At 29.3% G+C, this 17,182-nt stretch overlaps 1 protein-coding gene across 9 annotated transcripts in view; it reads right to left on the bottom strand.

Annotated features, from left to right (window-relative positions):
• Window positions 1-877: 877 nt before the first annotated feature.
• The window catches only part of LOC143083736 (nck-associated protein 1-like), a 66,713-nt gene continuing 50,408 nt past the window's right edge, over window positions 878-17,182 (bottom strand). For 2 of the 9 annotated variants that reach the window (XM_076260022.1, XM_076260020.1), the window contains 10 exons: window positions 15,741-15,761; window positions 12,860-12,880; window positions 10,339-10,421; window positions 9,421-9,501; window positions 7,464-7,484; window positions 5,543-5,627; window positions 5,218-5,328; window positions 4,439-4,551; window positions 3,267-3,356; window positions 878-1,767 (listed from right to left, as the gene is read on the bottom strand). In XM_076260022.1, the coding sequence (XP_076116137.1) occupies window positions 1,654-1,767; window positions 3,267-3,356; window positions 4,439-4,551; window positions 5,218-5,328; window positions 5,543-5,627; window positions 7,464-7,484; window positions 9,421-9,501; window positions 10,339-10,421; window positions 12,860-12,880; window positions 15,741-15,761 (740 nt within the window). In that variant the 3' untranslated portion in view covers window positions 878-1,653. Of the gene's footprint in view, window positions 1,768-3,266; window positions 3,357-4,438; window positions 4,552-5,217; window positions 5,329-5,542; window positions 5,628-7,463; window positions 7,485-8,628; window positions 8,650-9,420; window positions 9,502-10,338; window positions 10,422-12,859; window positions 12,881-15,740; window positions 15,762-17,182 lie in introns of all 9 variants that reach the window. The other 7 variants (XM_076260025.1, XM_076260023.1, XM_076260027.1 and 4 more) reach the window with 5 other exon arrangements.

Raw genomic sequence — 17,182 nt, forward strand, 5'->3', positions numbered from 1 at the left:
TTTGCAGATAAAAATTGTTTAGACTATATTTAAGACGAAAACTGCATATATTTATATAGTGAATTAGTTATCGTGAAATATTTTAATTTGATCTGTAACTTTTCATGATAAAATAAAATACAAAATTTCAAATCAAATCTTCAAGCACGAGGAAAAAATGTGTGATTTGTCAGACTGACTGACAGCAAACAAATGTAAAGACAGACAGACGTAGTGCAAATCTAAAGTTCCATTTGACTTTGTTGTTAGGGGACTAATAATGTTTCAAGGAAATACAACAAAAACTAAAACTAATATACATCTTGTATTTTTATCACTTTGTATAAAATAATGATATACATTTATTTTATCTAATATGCACATAATTTACAACTTTTCTAAATGGTAAAATGTCTATATAAATGAACACATTGCACAAATTTTGACATATAATGCACCAATATATTTATATGTACATGTATTAATGGGATCAAAATACTACAGTTAAATGGCTAATTTCGAGGAGTTTGAATTTAGTGATTTCTGGGGATAGACAGGATAGCAAGGTTTCTATTTACATTAATTTTATGTTCCAAATTCAATTATTTTCTTTGCACATAATATTAACACTGTGGGAAATTTTCACAATCTATTTTTTAAAATGAAATAAGCGAACATAAAAGCCTCTTTTAAATTTCCCCCTTTTAGATTACTTGACTATTTACAAAGTTTTTTATATTCTATTTTCTAGGGTTTAAGTCTATATACTAACAGCATCACTGGTTTTCATACATGAAAATCTTACAATTTAATTTAGACATAGTTGTAACATAAACCTGTGAATTCTGACACAAAACCCATAGAGAAGATACTATCAAAAGCTATTTTATCTTATAAGTTCTTTCTGTAAAGGTTTAAGAGGACATATTGTATCATAACTCAATCTACCAAGCATGGTGATACTTAGCTGTTCCTTGCAAGTACATTATAAAATTAAAATCCTATGTCTTTGTCAATCCTTTATCATTTTTGGGAAAGAGTAAAAATTTGTAAAATTGAAAATTAGATATCAAAATTTGCTGTGTTAATACTTAAATTTGTCAACTTCAATGGAAATGAAATTAATGGCTAAATTTCTTATAAATATTTTCAATTCATTTATACAAGCTGTTATTATTAAACAATGAGTATTGTTGTCTGCTAAGTCATAACAACAATACAAAACATACTTTTAATTATGATGCATAATATACCTATTTACAAATTTATATTACCGGTAATAATACTCTTTTCCTACATAGTATTTGGCAGTTTCAAAACTGTATTATTAAGCAGGGATAAATACATTGGACTAAGTATAATAGATGTACAATTTCTGTTTCTTATTTATAACTTATTATCTAAAATTTCAACAACAATTATAAAAAAAAATAATATAATGATTGTTAATATTGATAAAATGTATAGAAATTAATTGCAGACAAAACTGACTGCATTAAAAATCCTGAAGATATTTGCTTTCATTTTTCTTTTCAGATTTTAACTGTTATAGAATTTATTTCAAAATTCAACATGTCTTGCAGATCTTGCTCAAAGTTCTGTAGTATTAACCATAGGTTGTGAAGATTTCCTTGGCTACACATCACACTAAACAATGTATTTTTTTCTGTCTTTTTATACGTCAGCAGCTGAAGCTTTATATACAGAGTGGTAAGCGTTCCTCAAAAGTGCATAAGGGAAACATGACTCTAACAGATCCATGGTTAAAAATGGAGATTCTGTGACGATCTGCAAAAGAAAGTTATGTTTCAAATAATTTTTTATGACAATCACACCTCTCCGTCAGAAATTGACTTTAAAAAATGAGAACAACTAAAAGGCCCATAATTTTCTCACCAAGATGACCTTTAACACAGGTCTTAAAGTTACAAGTAGTTCAGTGATTGTTGCTGTATATCAGTTTTTTTTATGTTTATTGTTTCATATACAGTCGGAAACCAGGTTGAAATAGAACAAAAGAATCGAAGCTCTTTGTTAGAGAAGGCGATTAATGTTTTCTGTATTGTTTACTATAGTGACAGATTTTTTAAAAGTTAATAGAAACAAACAAAATTTCCAATTTTCTTCTCAATTACAAGGTGTTTCATTTCAAAAACACCATTTGCATAAGTTTTCAATTTATCTAGTACATAGTTAAGCAGAGCAATTAGATATCAAGTTGACGACATGGGTATCTTTCAAGTTGGATGACGAAAAATTACCACGGACAGAAAACATATCAATCTATTAGTTCAGTAATTTCGTGTCTGCCCTTCCATTATGTGATTGAAGAAAAAAATCCAAAAAATAGGTAACAATTGTATCGAAAATAGAAAATCGAGTGCACCTTTTTATGTTAGGGCGTGTTTGAGTTGAGTATTTTGTCTTGATATCGTACAAAGTAAGAATATTTCATACATCGTCTCGCTTCAGATTCTATCATTTTTATATATTAAAGCTACAGGTTGACTTTATAACACAATAAAATAACAGTACTAAAAGATGAAATATATGGGTCAAGTGAAATACCGTTCTAATGAGTCACAAAAACATAGGTGTGTTCGAATAGCTATTTTTTTACTGAAAGTACTTGACGACAGTCTTACAAGTTGGATGATGAAAATGCATATCTTCGAAAAATTCTAATTTTTTGTGTGTGATAACTAGAGTTTATAGTCTTCATATACTAAGAAAATCTAGTCTGCCCTTCCACAAAATATTTAATAAGAATTTTTTTAAATGTTTATGAATTTTCGAAAATTCCGCCTGACAACTGATCAGACAATAGTTTTAAGTTGAATCAATGCAGACAAGATCATTAACTGATGCTCATTAGCTAGATGATACATTTGTTTTTTTAAAATATAACTGAAATATAAGGATTGTAGTGGTGCAATTTGGATAAATTTATCCGTTTCCAAGAGCAAAATTGGTAGGGCATCATCCCTACAATGGCTTCCATTTCCACGATTGTGAAAATGAACTGGCGTAATGGGGAGATAATTTTGACGAAGTAAACTCCTGACTGATATACAAATCAGGCAATTAGTTTTCTTGTACGAGTTGTTTTGTATTTGTATTGTATAGCTTGCTTTGCAGTATGAGTTTTACTCATTATTGAAAACCATAGTTACTTATAGTTGCTAACGTCTATGTAATTTGGTCTCTAGTAGAAAATTGTCAAATTGACAATCAAACCACATTTTCATATTTTTATTCTAAATGTACTTTCATTTTCTCAATCATACCTTATCAAGTAATATATAGACTGATTCTCTATTCTTCACAGCCTCTTTATCATTTTCCTGACCCAGTCTTAATAAACTAGAAGATGCCAGCTGAAAAGATAAAAAAGTATGCATGATTAAATAAATAAAAAAAAAATGGAAACCCATGTATAAGTTGTAAATTAACCAGTGCTCCACAGGGCGCAGCTTTATACAACCGCAGAGGTTAGTCCCTGAACATTTGGGGCAAGTATGTACTCAACATTCAAGCTTGATACAGCACTGAATTTGGATTAAGATCAAATAGTTGACACAGCATAGGTTTCTGACACAGACTGAATGTGGTCTAATGAACCTAAACAAACTTTTTTGTTATTGAGCAATACACTATGCTGTTGAAAATTAATCCCCTCTATTAAGATTTTGCAACCATTACTAAGCATTAAAACATATCATAAAATATCAAAATATAAAATGGCATACAGTCATTGTTATGATAAATATTAATTAATAGTAACTTCTAAAATGTCTAAATATAGATTTACAGCTACTCATCATTTCTTACATAATTTTCCAGCAATGTAAGGGAGGTAATCACACCTATAATTAACAGTATTCTTTAAATGGAATTTGCTTACCTCCATTACACTACTGTTAAATTGTCTAAATAGTGCCTTAAACAGAAAACCCTTGTTTTCCCCCTTTTTTGCCCCTAATTGCTAAATGTTTGACCCATAACCCAAATAACCATCCCTTAGTAGTATGGAAACTTGTGGTATAATTTCAGAGAGATTCTGACACTTAAACACAAGTTATTGACTGAAAACTACAAAAATGCATATTTTGACCCCCCCCCCCCCCCCCATTTGGCCCCTAAATTCTAAACCTTTGGGACAATTACCCCCAAAATCAATCCAAACCTTCTACCTATGGTACTAAACATTGTGGTACAATTTGGAATACTTATACACAAGTTGATATCCTGAAAGTAGAAAAATTATTGTTTTGAGGCCCTTTTGGGCCCCTAATTCCAAATCCATTTGTGTGCACAAAACATGCTGTTCATCTTTTGTGTTGCCATCTTGCCACTATAACCTATGCATGGTAAGTAACATCAATAGCTTCCAGTAAAATTTGGAAAAAAATAAAAATTGGTATTCAAAACCTAGTTTTCTGAATAAGTAAAGACTTACAGCTAAGAATTCCTGTAATCTGTCATGAACATCACCTGGTCCATGAATAGAGAACAGGGCACCAGCCAACTGGTTTACAGCTAAAGCCAAGCAGTGACAATTATTCACATTTCCTGAAAATAATACAAAAACTAAAGGAGTAAGTTCGGTAAGGGCCATATTTGGCCCCAATTATATCAAAATAAGGGATTTTTATGAAATTTGACAAAATCAGCTAGATTTCAACCAAATAAAGGACCAGGAATAATAGAGCGCAGTCGTCAACAAGCATAAAATTCAAGTTAGACATGTGAAATGTCTTCACAAACATTATTTTAAAAGATCTTTGTTATTGACGTATGCGCTCTATGTTTCCTGTCCAATAATCTATGGAAATTTACCTATTTTCATTGATTTTTTCGTGAAAAATCAATATGAGTACAACTTGTGACGTCATAATGAAACGCAGAAACGTAAAATTTTCAACAAAATGGCTTATAGCATAGCTAGTCAATGTATTAGCTGTAATTTATCGTGATATTGGTTGATAAATCTGAATTTGAAATTTACGCTAAAAAAGAGGGCCATTTTAGGACCTTATCGAACATATTCCTTTATGTTTCAATATTCTTCTCAAATAAAGGAGTAGATTCAATAAGGTCCTAAAATGGCCTCTATTTAACTTCAAATATTTTTTGATGTTGTTTTATACTTTTAGTAACACATTGAATCCACATGCCAGACAATGAATTCTTGACATTGAAATTTAGACAGGCAAGTTATATTAGTACAAACATTACCTTCCAGTGATGCTTTATATACAGACGAGTCTTGTCTGGCCAGCTTGGGAATGGCTACCGCTACAAACACCATCAATAAACAGGCTACTTCATATTCATTCTCTCGTCGTTCTGCAAAAAAAAAGAAAAAATACACAAAGATCTTGATTGTCAATTGCATTTTCTAATACAAGGGACCTTTCTAACATTTTTTCATCATTCTACTTCACTGTGCTTCATTTCATACAAAAATTCTTCTAACTATGTGAAATGTTTTACAAATAAATGAATGTTTTAATTTAATCATTTCCTCTGTTCAAAGACTGAGACTAGAAAATCAACTCACCACTCTTCTGCTGTCTCAGTGCATTAATCAGAGTGGGATCTACATCACATGATAGACCTGATGCAGACGACATCTCATTTACCACCTGTTTGAAATATAATACAATAAATGTTATTTTCAAAATAAAATAAGTTTTAATTATGTATCCAATAAAAAAGCATGTTACACTACTTTGGTTTAAAGTACAGAGTAAAAGACCTATAAAATATAGATTTTCAAGAAATATTGTGAACTGTCACATTCTATTTTTATCATTGTAAAAAACTTCACTATTATAGAAATATATTTTTTATGATAAAATTTTTGCATGGTAGTACAAAATGTATTTGTACATGTACGAGTTACATTTCCTAAAAGGAATTCTTTTCTCCAAGTGATGTTATTTTCAAAGTCATGTTTTTAAATACCTGAAACGTTTAGTTTATCTAAAACATGTTCAGCTTTTAATGTGAACTTAAATATTAACTTTAAATTTAAATTTAGAAACTTGCATTAAAAAAAAATCAATCAAGTTCTCTTTTTCTTACATATTTTAATATAAATTCCCAGCAGTTACAAAAAAATACTAAAGAAAAAGGGTAGAAAAGTAAACCATCTTGAAGTGAAATATGCTGATTTCGAATTTGACAGATAAGAGAGAATCATTACTGTTATAAATACACTAAAAATAAAGGTTAATTTTAATATATTATTCAAATTAGAAAGGTTATTCAAGACATTTATTAAATATTACAAATATTTTTGTGATTAACAGCACATAACAAAGAATTAAAATATGATATATAAAAAGCATATGTACAAAAAAGCAATTATGTTATGAATATCAATACACAATAAAAATACATTGTACAAACAAAATTGAAACACAAACACAATGGTATTATATGTTAATAATTGTGGTTAATTTGATTCATACAAAAAAGTTTGAAAATGATTTCAATAGATGATTATTGTTCTTCAACTTTTTTTTCAGGTAAATATTTTGACATTTGCTGTATATGGGTACCTTTGTCCTTGAGTTGGTGTCTTGTTGATGTATACCCAACATCAACTATGATTCATATGCATGGACCTATCAATTCATATTCTACAAATTTGTCTTATTTGCTACTCAAATAAATTTGTTTTTCTATCTAAAAATATCTAACAAGAAAAATTTCTTTTTCTGACTCCAAATAAAGACATAAGAGTAAACCAAATAGACTGACTATTTTTTCTACACAGTAACTAATAAACTTGTTGAGATTTTGAGCTTAAGAAAAACAGATGTACAGTACAGCAGAAATAAAAGCTTATAAAGAATTAACTCATTCTAAAGACTAAGAAAATTGTTCAATAGTAACCTAAAAAAACATGTGTACTTATAAAATAAAAGAAATAAAATGCAAATATTTTTCACCAACTAATTATTTCTAAATATTTAATCAAAAGAAGGGATATATCATTTTTATTTATGACTATCTGTACATTCACTTGAACAAGTGTAAAGCAAAGGAACAGTATTGAATATTTGGAAGACATAATTTAAGTTTTCATCTGCATCACCCTAAACCTCCCTTCCATAGTATCAATTGGTCACCCACTTACACACACATGGACAGCAAATTTAATCACTTTTTGACTTTGCTTTGTAAATGTTATTACTTTCAAATTTCAAATACCGGTACATGTCATCCTTCCCCAAGAATCTACATGAATGAAAATTTCTGATTATCTATTGGGAAAATACTTTCAATAATGAAGAATTTGTTTTAATTATTTTAAAATCATGCAAAACAGGAAAACTGCACAAGTACACAATACAAATAGAGGGAAAAAAATGCAGCACATATTTAAAAATTGTAGATCCAGCACTATGTTAAAATGCAAAATAGAATAGATACATATTCTGGCTAACAAACATATAAACACACTAACAAACCTGTTGTTTCATTGACGAATGCTGAATAATGTAATGATTACAAATTACAACTTTTGATAAAGGAAAGATTGCAACATACTACCAGGTGTTGTCTGCTAAAGTGAAAAGTGCTTCTTCACAAAGTTAACAAAACCCAGAGTAAATTTGTATTTCTTATTCTTCCAAAACGACAATTTGCCAGATTAGAACCTAAGCATTATGGGTAATATTCTCAACAGTTTATACCAAAGTGTTTATTGGTTAAAAACATGGTAAGCAATGTGAATATTTGACCAGTACCGGTACATGTATTTTTTATTTCCACTTGGCATACAAAAAATAAAATTACCCATAATTCCTTAAATTCTAAAATGGCTAATTCATTGTGTTGTCACTGCATTTCTGATCTGCTACCAAAAGTGGTCTTATACTCAGAGACATAAAAAGGTAAATCTGAGATTTTCAGCTCTGTCAAGGTAAATAGTTATCAAAGGTACCAGGATTATAATTTAATAAGCCAGACACACGTTTGGACTACATGAGACTCAGGAGTGACATTATTATATAAGTATATAAACAGCTACTTTTTTGGGGAATTTTAAAAAAGTCAATTTCCAATGAGTTTTTACAACAAGTTTTGAAAACTGTAAATGACAGATTTACCTTTGCAAGTCTCTTCTATAACCTTACAGAATTTCATGATTCCCATCATCATGATGTTAAAAACCAACTTAATGAGGTGTATACTGTTATGTAAGCTTTGCATCATTAGAACTCCATATATGGAATTATTTAATTATAATAAAATGTTTTTGTTAATATTAAGGGTAATTGTAAATAATTAACAATTTATTGATATTATTTCCATAAAGTTTTTATAACTTTAAAGCAAGACTTTTTTAAATATATATATACAAAATGCATATCTGTTATTGCTAATTGATTTCAGAACCTTATATTCTACTATCAATTAATATAAGAACATGCATTTTGTTCATTTAGTAAAATATCGCTCAATATGAATGGCTTTTTGTCAGAATATATTGTAATGCTATTATTTAGTTAAAATAGGCCTCAGTTAATAATTAATAGGATGCTGGGCAAAATATATTCAGTTATTACTGTATGCCTTAAAATCAGTGTCATCAAACAAAAAGCAAAAATATACCCCTTTGTAAAAGCATACCTTATTTACGACAGTTTTCATCTAAATAATCAAATACTCCTTTTTAGTACATTTTCATACTATAATTATTTTGATTAATTTTACCTCACTAGGCATGGGTAAATTTGTGAATACTCTATTCAAGAAATTACATATGTGAATACCCATGAACAACTTCAATATTCACATACAAATGTAATATGTACCTTTAACTATCCTGGGACATTGTCTCACAAAATAGATTATATCTCAATATCAAAGAGCTAGTGTAGCCATGCCAAGACTAGTTAAGTCTATTTTGCAATAACATGCCGAAATGTTTAAATCTTGTTTAAAAACATTCTTGTGTATACAATGTTATATTTTTAAATAATTTAATGGTTCACTTGCTAATACGATGGTTGTTAGAATTTTTTTTCATCCATGTTAGGTGGGTGTTATGAGCTATCCTAGGAAGCATATGAAGTGTTCTCCGAAGTATTTTTGAATAGTATCATGATATTTGAAAAAGCACATTTCAATATAAAATCATTTCAAATATCATGGTCTTAAGGAGAACACTGGAACATATAGGTAAGGCTTTTCTTTCAGATTAACCAGATAAAAACATGTTCAGAATTTGCTTCTAAAAAAAATATTCAAACTGACTAACTTGCAAATTTTTCAATTTTAGAGTGTCAATGGCTTTCAATACCCCTAAAATTTCCCTGAAATTTATTTACTGGAAAGTCCCTATCATTTATCTTTCTGAATAATAAGATTTCAATGCATAATTGAAAAGCAGACGAACATTTTAAGTGTTTTAATTTTTACCTTCAGATCTTTGGTACTTGGCACAAAATGTTGCAAGTCTTTGACTGATGCCATTAGGAATGGAATTCTGTCTTCCAGGACCTATAAAATACATAACAGATTAATTGATAAAAATTAGCAACACTGATAAAGAATGTTTGCTTAAAATCCAGTGGCAAATATTTCATGCATATCAAGGATGAAAATAATTAGTTAGGTTACAAAAATGTTGTTAGGCATGGAATATAGGTAGTGTTGCTCAGTCAATAGTTTTCTGTGTTGTGTTTTGAGTAATATTGTTTGTCTTTTTGCCTATTTGTTTTAGCCATGGTGTTGACTTGAGTTTGAATATCACTCTGGTATCTTTAGCCTCTCTTTTGGAAATGTACTTTGCAAACCAATTCGATTGTTCTTCGGTTGCTCATTTATGTTCACCACATCTGAATTCTTTCACAGGTCCCTTGCCAAGTTTATTAAACTGCATAGAGATTGGTCAATTGTGAAATTCAGTGTAACATTTGAGAGGGCCTAGATGGGGGGGGGGGGGGGGGGGGGGGTATGCAGTATTCTTGTAATTTTTAGGGCATTTTTCTCTATTCCTTATATTATTTGCTCATTATTCTCTTTTCTATAGATTTTAGCAACTCATCATTCTCTATTCTTTATTTTAGCCTCTTATTCTCTATTCTGTAAACACCCATCCACACCGTTGTTTAAGAGTTACTTTACTTTTGCACATTGTGACTTGGATGGAGAGTTGTCTCATTGGCACTTATACCACATCTTCCCTACATCTATTTACATTACTGAATCTGTTAAACAAAGGGTAACACATTTCTTTCCTACCACACTATTATTTCTGGTCAGGCAAAGAACCAGAAAGGTTTGAATTATCTATTTAGTGAACATCATTGCTTTAATGCATAAATAAAATCTCACATCTATGAGAGCTTCCTGTGCGAGCTGTCTGAATGATAGCAATACTCCAATGATAGTCATTCTCAGTAACACGCTGTCAACATCTGTAATCATCACAAAAATATATATTTTAGTATCTATCGCAATACTCCTATAATAATCATTTCCAGTAACACTCCAACAACATCTGTAATTAATCAACACAAACATATCAGTATAGCAGTATCATGATTAGAATGAAAGTGCTAGTTGCAACTGAAGGGTAAAGATTGCTTAAATTGATCAGTAGGAAGTCAAATTAAATATTGCATTGTATAAACCATTGGTTGCAGTTGGTTCAACTAAAGTTCAACTAAAATTCTGGACTAAGGAAGATAACTCCAATTTTAAAGGATGACTTTAGCAAGGACATCACTAAATTTTTCAGAACAAACCGATTCCTTCCCCTTGCAAAAGTTATGTAACTTTTTAACAAGTATAACATCATTACTTGACTTGAATATCTAAGTTTTTATTTCATTGATAAATTTCTGGATTATCATTGATGATTGTATAGAATGTTAGGATCAATGCACTACATGTTGTGCACTCAAAAGTAGTGATATACCTTTTGCTTTAGATTTAGATAACAAGTCAGTGCAATAGGCTTTTGATTGCATTTCATGCAATTTTTAATCATAAACCTTACTGTTTAAAATGATTTGAATACTTTATGAAAAGTACAGAAAAAAACCACACCAATAATACAAGAATCATGTTCACAAGGGGTTACTATGAATTTATTCCCAATTAAAATCTGTAGTTCTACATATACTCTTTGTCGGAATCATAGTCACTAGAAAGACTAAAAGTTGCATTAGTTCTGTAGATAAACACTGTTGTATAAAGCAATTATGTTGACCACGGCATATACAGACCAATCATTTAAACTCTTACATCCAAGTCATTTATACTTTGGTGGGTAGTTGTCTCATTGCAATTATACCACATCTCCTTATTTTCATACAGGTTATCATATGGTCTTTTAACAACATAAACAATACATATATTACAAAGTTATAATTTCTCTGATTATGAATTACAGGTATATATATGATATCACTGTGTAATGTGAACAAATAATCTGTGTAGTACAATTCTCGATAATATAAGGTACACTGTTTATATGGATATGAATAATATAATGTGATTTTTTTTATATCTGTTACAGTACTGAAGTTGTAAGAAAGTTCATTGATTACCAACCAGGATAATAATACCTAATGGAATACAAATTTCCCATTGATATGTTTGCCCCTGGGATCAATTCATAATTAAGTTAAAGATCCCTTGAGATAAAATTACATTTGTTACGATGAAAAATCGAAGCAAGAACCCATGAATACAGATTCTTTTTAGCCTCAAGCTTTCTTTAAATAAATAAATATATATATATATATATATATATGATACATATTTTCAATTAAAAAAAAATAGTACAACTGCAGTCTGGAACAAAAAGTAATAAAAATGTTAATACACTATAATAAATACAACAACTACAAATCATTCTTAAATATTTGTAGGAGGAAATATTTCATAGTTGACAACACCTTTTTCATAGAGTAATAATGTGGAGAGGAGTGTAGAGCTGGAAAATCTGTGTGTATTGAAGCAAGACAATTCCTGGTCCTACCTTGTAGTCTACCAGCTAAAGACATAAACATACACAAATCATGTTACCCTTTTCAAGCTACTCTCGAGTATGTACACATATCTAAATGGAATTGCATGAGCTAAGGGACGTAACTCTTAAAGCCACATATGTGTTTCTTAAACATATTCTAAGCATCTTAGTTACACTGATCATTTAACTTCAAGTTCATATGAAAGCTTAGAAACCATTGTTGAAAACGCCTTTTACAAATGTATAACTGATTGCATTTGTTATCTCTGTAACCAAATGTTACCTCTTGAACATTTTAACATTAATTAACTTCAAATCTGGTACCTATCTATGGTGAGTTTATCTATTTAGAAGTCCACAGACTACTTAACTGACATCTGTCAGAGCAGACTTTTTTATTAAAATTGTAAAAACTGAAAGCAGAACTTCAGAAAAATGCACTCTTACTTAGCCTCTTCAAATAAACGTCAAACTGCCTTTTTTAAAGTAAGATGAAAGCCTACTCTTGCAAAAATTATTTTTTTCAGAGACAAATGTTATTTGCTATGAATGTGAAAGAAACTGTTTACCACAAAAAACAAGTGCATGTGTTCTCAACAATTTCACAATTTCTAAGGACAGCTGTACTCTTGCAGGATAAATGAAATACATGTAAACTAAAGCTTTGAAGAAGTGCATGGCAATACAATGATTTTACTCTCTGTTTAAAAATACCATTGAAAATTCATCATATTACTAAAGGTCATCATGACCTGACAATGAAATTTCAATGGCATTTTTAAACATTGTGTATACATAAAATGATGTTTTAGACTGATCAGTGGGTATAGAGCTTTTTTTTTTGTAAAGTTTCTACAAAAGTAAAGTTTAACTTACTCTGCACAAGGCTGCTAAATTCTATTGAAGACAACAGGCAATAATGAAATAAAACATCACAACATAAAATAACCATGCCAAAACAAACATTCAAAATGAAATCATAATTATTAATTCTGGTTATAATTTTTAAGGTAAATAAAAAAGAAATTTGTTTAAGTTATCTTTATTTGGAAAAAAATAAATAAATGAACCAATATTTGTGGTAAAACCAAAAATTAGATTAAAAGTTCAAATATAAAACTTAAATGAAGAATATTGTTATAAAAATGTTCAAATTAAAATTTTAATTATTGGTTAAAAACAAATTAATAAAATTATTTAAAAAATCCACAAAAAAAGAAGAGTAAATAATCTATATAATTTAAAAGAAAACATTATTTTTGAACACAAAAACCATGCATAACAAGATACCAAAATAAACATGCTAATCTTTTTTATTCTGTTTATACGACTTGCAACATGCTTCACCGAAAAATGTTTATATCTACGTTCTGTTTTCAATTTTGAAAGATTACACATTTGGATACAATATCTAATGCACAAAATTCAAATATATTTTTTTTATAAGTCTATACATGATAATGATTAATGGAATATTATTTTTTTCAATATCCAGCTGCAAATATTTCATGCATCTTTATAATGACATCTTACAAGGTTTGAAATGGGTTATGCTCAGTTGATTAGGATGTACTTAGCCCTTCTGTGTTAAATTTAGTAGGTCGAAAACTAGCTCACAGTTAGTTTGAAAAGGCCTTAAAACCTATTTTAATGTTGAAAATAAGAATGTGTTTATATCAAGTCTAAAAATACCTTTAAAGACTTCTGTATGCAAGGTTTAAATAGAGGTGTATGATTTTACCAAACCTGGACCTAAAACTTACATCATGTAGAAAAGTATATACCTAACTTATACTAACATTAGGTAACAACTACAGCTCTCAAAATTTCGTTTCATCAAAACAATTCATTTGAAATATTAAGAAGTCCCCAAAAGCACTAGCAGTATACTGCATAATAATTGTTTAAGTTATAAAATCCATTTTAAATATAATAAAATATGTTCCGGATAAAATAATATGTAAAGATAAACAACGTAAGCTTCAAATACATAATCTTGTTTATTTCTATATGGTGTTATCAAAGATGATGATATAAATATAAAATCTTAATTAGTTTGAAAGAACTGAAATTTAAAGAAGTTCTCTCATTGTTAAACTTACAATTGTATGCTAAAGATGAAAAAATGCAACTGATAAAATCGTGGACAGATGAAGTTAAAATAAAAGATTATTTTGCAAAGCTAGAAAAAAACAACTTTTGTTTGAAATGACAAAGTTTATAATTAAATAACTAAAATTGGTGGCAAAGCAAAAAGTGAAAAAAAGTGTAGCTAACAAAAGAAATCAAGAATTAAAGACTAAGTCATTCTGTCTGACGTAAATCTTTTAAGATTGTAACATCAGCTTTTTAGAAAGTGACTAGTTGTTGGGTTTGAAATTACTATGGTGTTGCGCAGGTAATTTTATTGAATGGTACCTGGATCAAACTGTGTAAATTTAGCATTTTTTTATGAAGCAAATTTAACATTTTTTGGCAAAGTTAGATAAAAGGGTTAATAAAAGAATCACTTCTATTAAAACATATCAACTTAGAAATTATTAATATTTCTGTGGTTAATGGTTTCTTAAATAAAAAATGAAATTGCTTCAAAGAGACAAAGAGAACTCATGGTTACGCTAATCACCAGAAGCAAAAAGATGACTAAGATGGAAAAAGAGTTTGAGAAATATTGTCATGTGTGGATTCTTTGCCTTGAAAACTTATAAAACATTCAGTTGATTGATTGTTGCTTAATGTCCAGAGACAAATAGTTCAGGATTATTCAGGACAAAAAATATTTAATTGTACTCATTGACATAGGTTTTGTAAAGAGATTCTACCAGGATGGAAAACTTGAACTTGAAAAAACATTTAACAGTTAATATTGCTTTGTAATATTAATAGGTCCCAAACTGACCCCTTAAAGAATTGCTGCAATGGTTCTTTTTTATCTCCCTCTCAAAATATGTCATTAGATGAAACCTTCATGTAATTTGTCCATGGTTAAGCTATTTTATCCAGTGGACAACTTTTGAACAACCGAATTTGTCCAGTGGACAAAAGTTATCCAGTGAATACAGAATTTATCCAGTGGATAACTTTATCCTGCCTTTTGAACAACCAGACCCTGCTAAGGTTGAGAATTTTTACATTACATACAACAGAATAGATTATCCCCAGCATTTGTCTTACTGCAGTGAGAGAGAAAACAGGTGAAATTCCTATACCCCAGCCAACCATTGGAGAAGATGTAGTTTATGTTTGGTTTGTAAAAAAGTAATGTAAAACACAAAACTATGGCATTTTGGTATCATAGAAGGTATGAAAATAAACTCAAATTAAGTCCGTAAAAAAATATCACAATTTTTCTTTTATGTGAATAGGAAAATCTTTTCAAAAAATATAAGAATTTAAGAATCATAAGTTCAAAGTGTTTCTGTTTCTTGCCCTAAAAAGGGACTTTGAGTGTACAAAGGTTCCATACTACTTCATGCAAATAATTTCAAAATACAACAAAGCTAATAAACCATATTTAACTTTTCCTTCCTGTTAGTTTTAAACATTATTTTGACACTCCAAAGAACCATTCACAAAGAACATGCAAATATATTACATAGCCATTCCTATCCGCATTCAACATTCAACATAGTAGACCTAACACACAAGACATACAAATCTCAATGAAGAATTTTTTCTCAGCAGACGACAGTTTAAATTTAGCAGACAATAAGCACATATTATTCTATGCACATGCTCGTGCAATAAGGCCACTTACCTGAAGATGTATTTTTTGTATCTAAAATTCAACCAATGAAAATTTTACAAATATACATGTGACACTTTGAGTACAAAATTATTTTTTTCTTTGTTGATCACTTCATACTGGAGAAAAGTATGATTTCCACAGCTCAATAGTCTGCTTATAGCACATGTTATAGTATATTTTAAGAACAAAATGATTAATTTATGAAGATTATATTTTTGTTAGTCTTTATCTCTACATTGTATATTCTATCATTCAAAAAGAAATATGTGTCATCAAAAAATTTCAAAATATGCTTATCATGTGAAAATTAAAATCAAAATCACATTATTAAATTGAACACTTTGGAACTGAATGAGATATCTTCCCTAAAAATATCAATTGACAGAGAATGGAAAAAATACATATGTGTGCACAAAACTTCATGCATAAACTATAATTTATAATCAATAAAAAGTTTAAAAGATAGATTTGTCATAATATGCAGTATTTATATATATGTTACAGGCATTTTCTAAATTTAGGCATTTTGTAAAATGACTGAATTTCAGTCTGCACCAAAAACTTTTTCAACTACTAGTCCGAAAACCAATATTCTGACATTTTTCTTATTGGGTCAAACAAAATTTGGCAAAAACTTACTAGTCCGAATGAAATTTTACTAGTCTTGGGCATCGGACTAGTGGCTAACCGTGCAGACTGGAATTTTCAGGCAGTTTACAAAATGCCTAATCTTGACAGGCATTATACAAAATGACTAAAATTACCTAGTCATTTTGTAAAATGACTGAAATTTTAAAACAAAATTCAACAAATTGCCTGTCCAGTTTTAGGCAATTTGTAGAAAAAAGATATCATTGAGATGCAATAAAAAAAGGACAAAAACACAACATCTCGGAAATAAAATAACCATGATAACTAATGATTCGAGAATTAATTAATTTTGCAAAAAACAGATTGGAAGGTTTGTATGTCATATGATAAGTCCTTTTAGTGAAACTAAGTTAAGTATGTCCTCACTCTGTATTAAGTTACTGAGCGTCACTGATGAGTCTTGTGTAGACAAAATGCGCGTCTGGCGTACTTAATTATAATTCTGGTACTTTTTATTTACTAGTAGTAAATTTATCATTATGTTGTCAATACGACAGAAGGACAAATGGTTCTTTCAATAGAATAACATTAACAATGAATTTTTAGAACATCTAGATTTAAAATAGTGAATTGAAACATATGAAGCAGAGAAAACGTTTGTTTATATGTGACTGATTGGTGTTTGTTTGTTTCAGTGGCAAATATTTCATGCATTTTTAAAGAGGAGAACCGTTTGGTTAAAATTCATCTTGGTTATTTCTGCAGTGGATTGACACGGGTAAAGAACATGAAATCTAACTGTCACTTGCATTTGAAATAACGGTGTTTTGGATAGGGACAAAAAAATCCAACTGAAAAAC

This window comes from Mytilus galloprovincialis, chromosome 7 (assembly GCF_965363235.1).
Source record: "Mytilus galloprovincialis chromosome 7, xbMytGall1.hap1.1, whole genome shotgun sequence".
In the NCBI taxonomy this organism is placed as follows: Eukaryota; Metazoa; Mollusca; class Bivalvia; order Mytilida; family Mytilidae; genus Mytilus; species Mytilus galloprovincialis.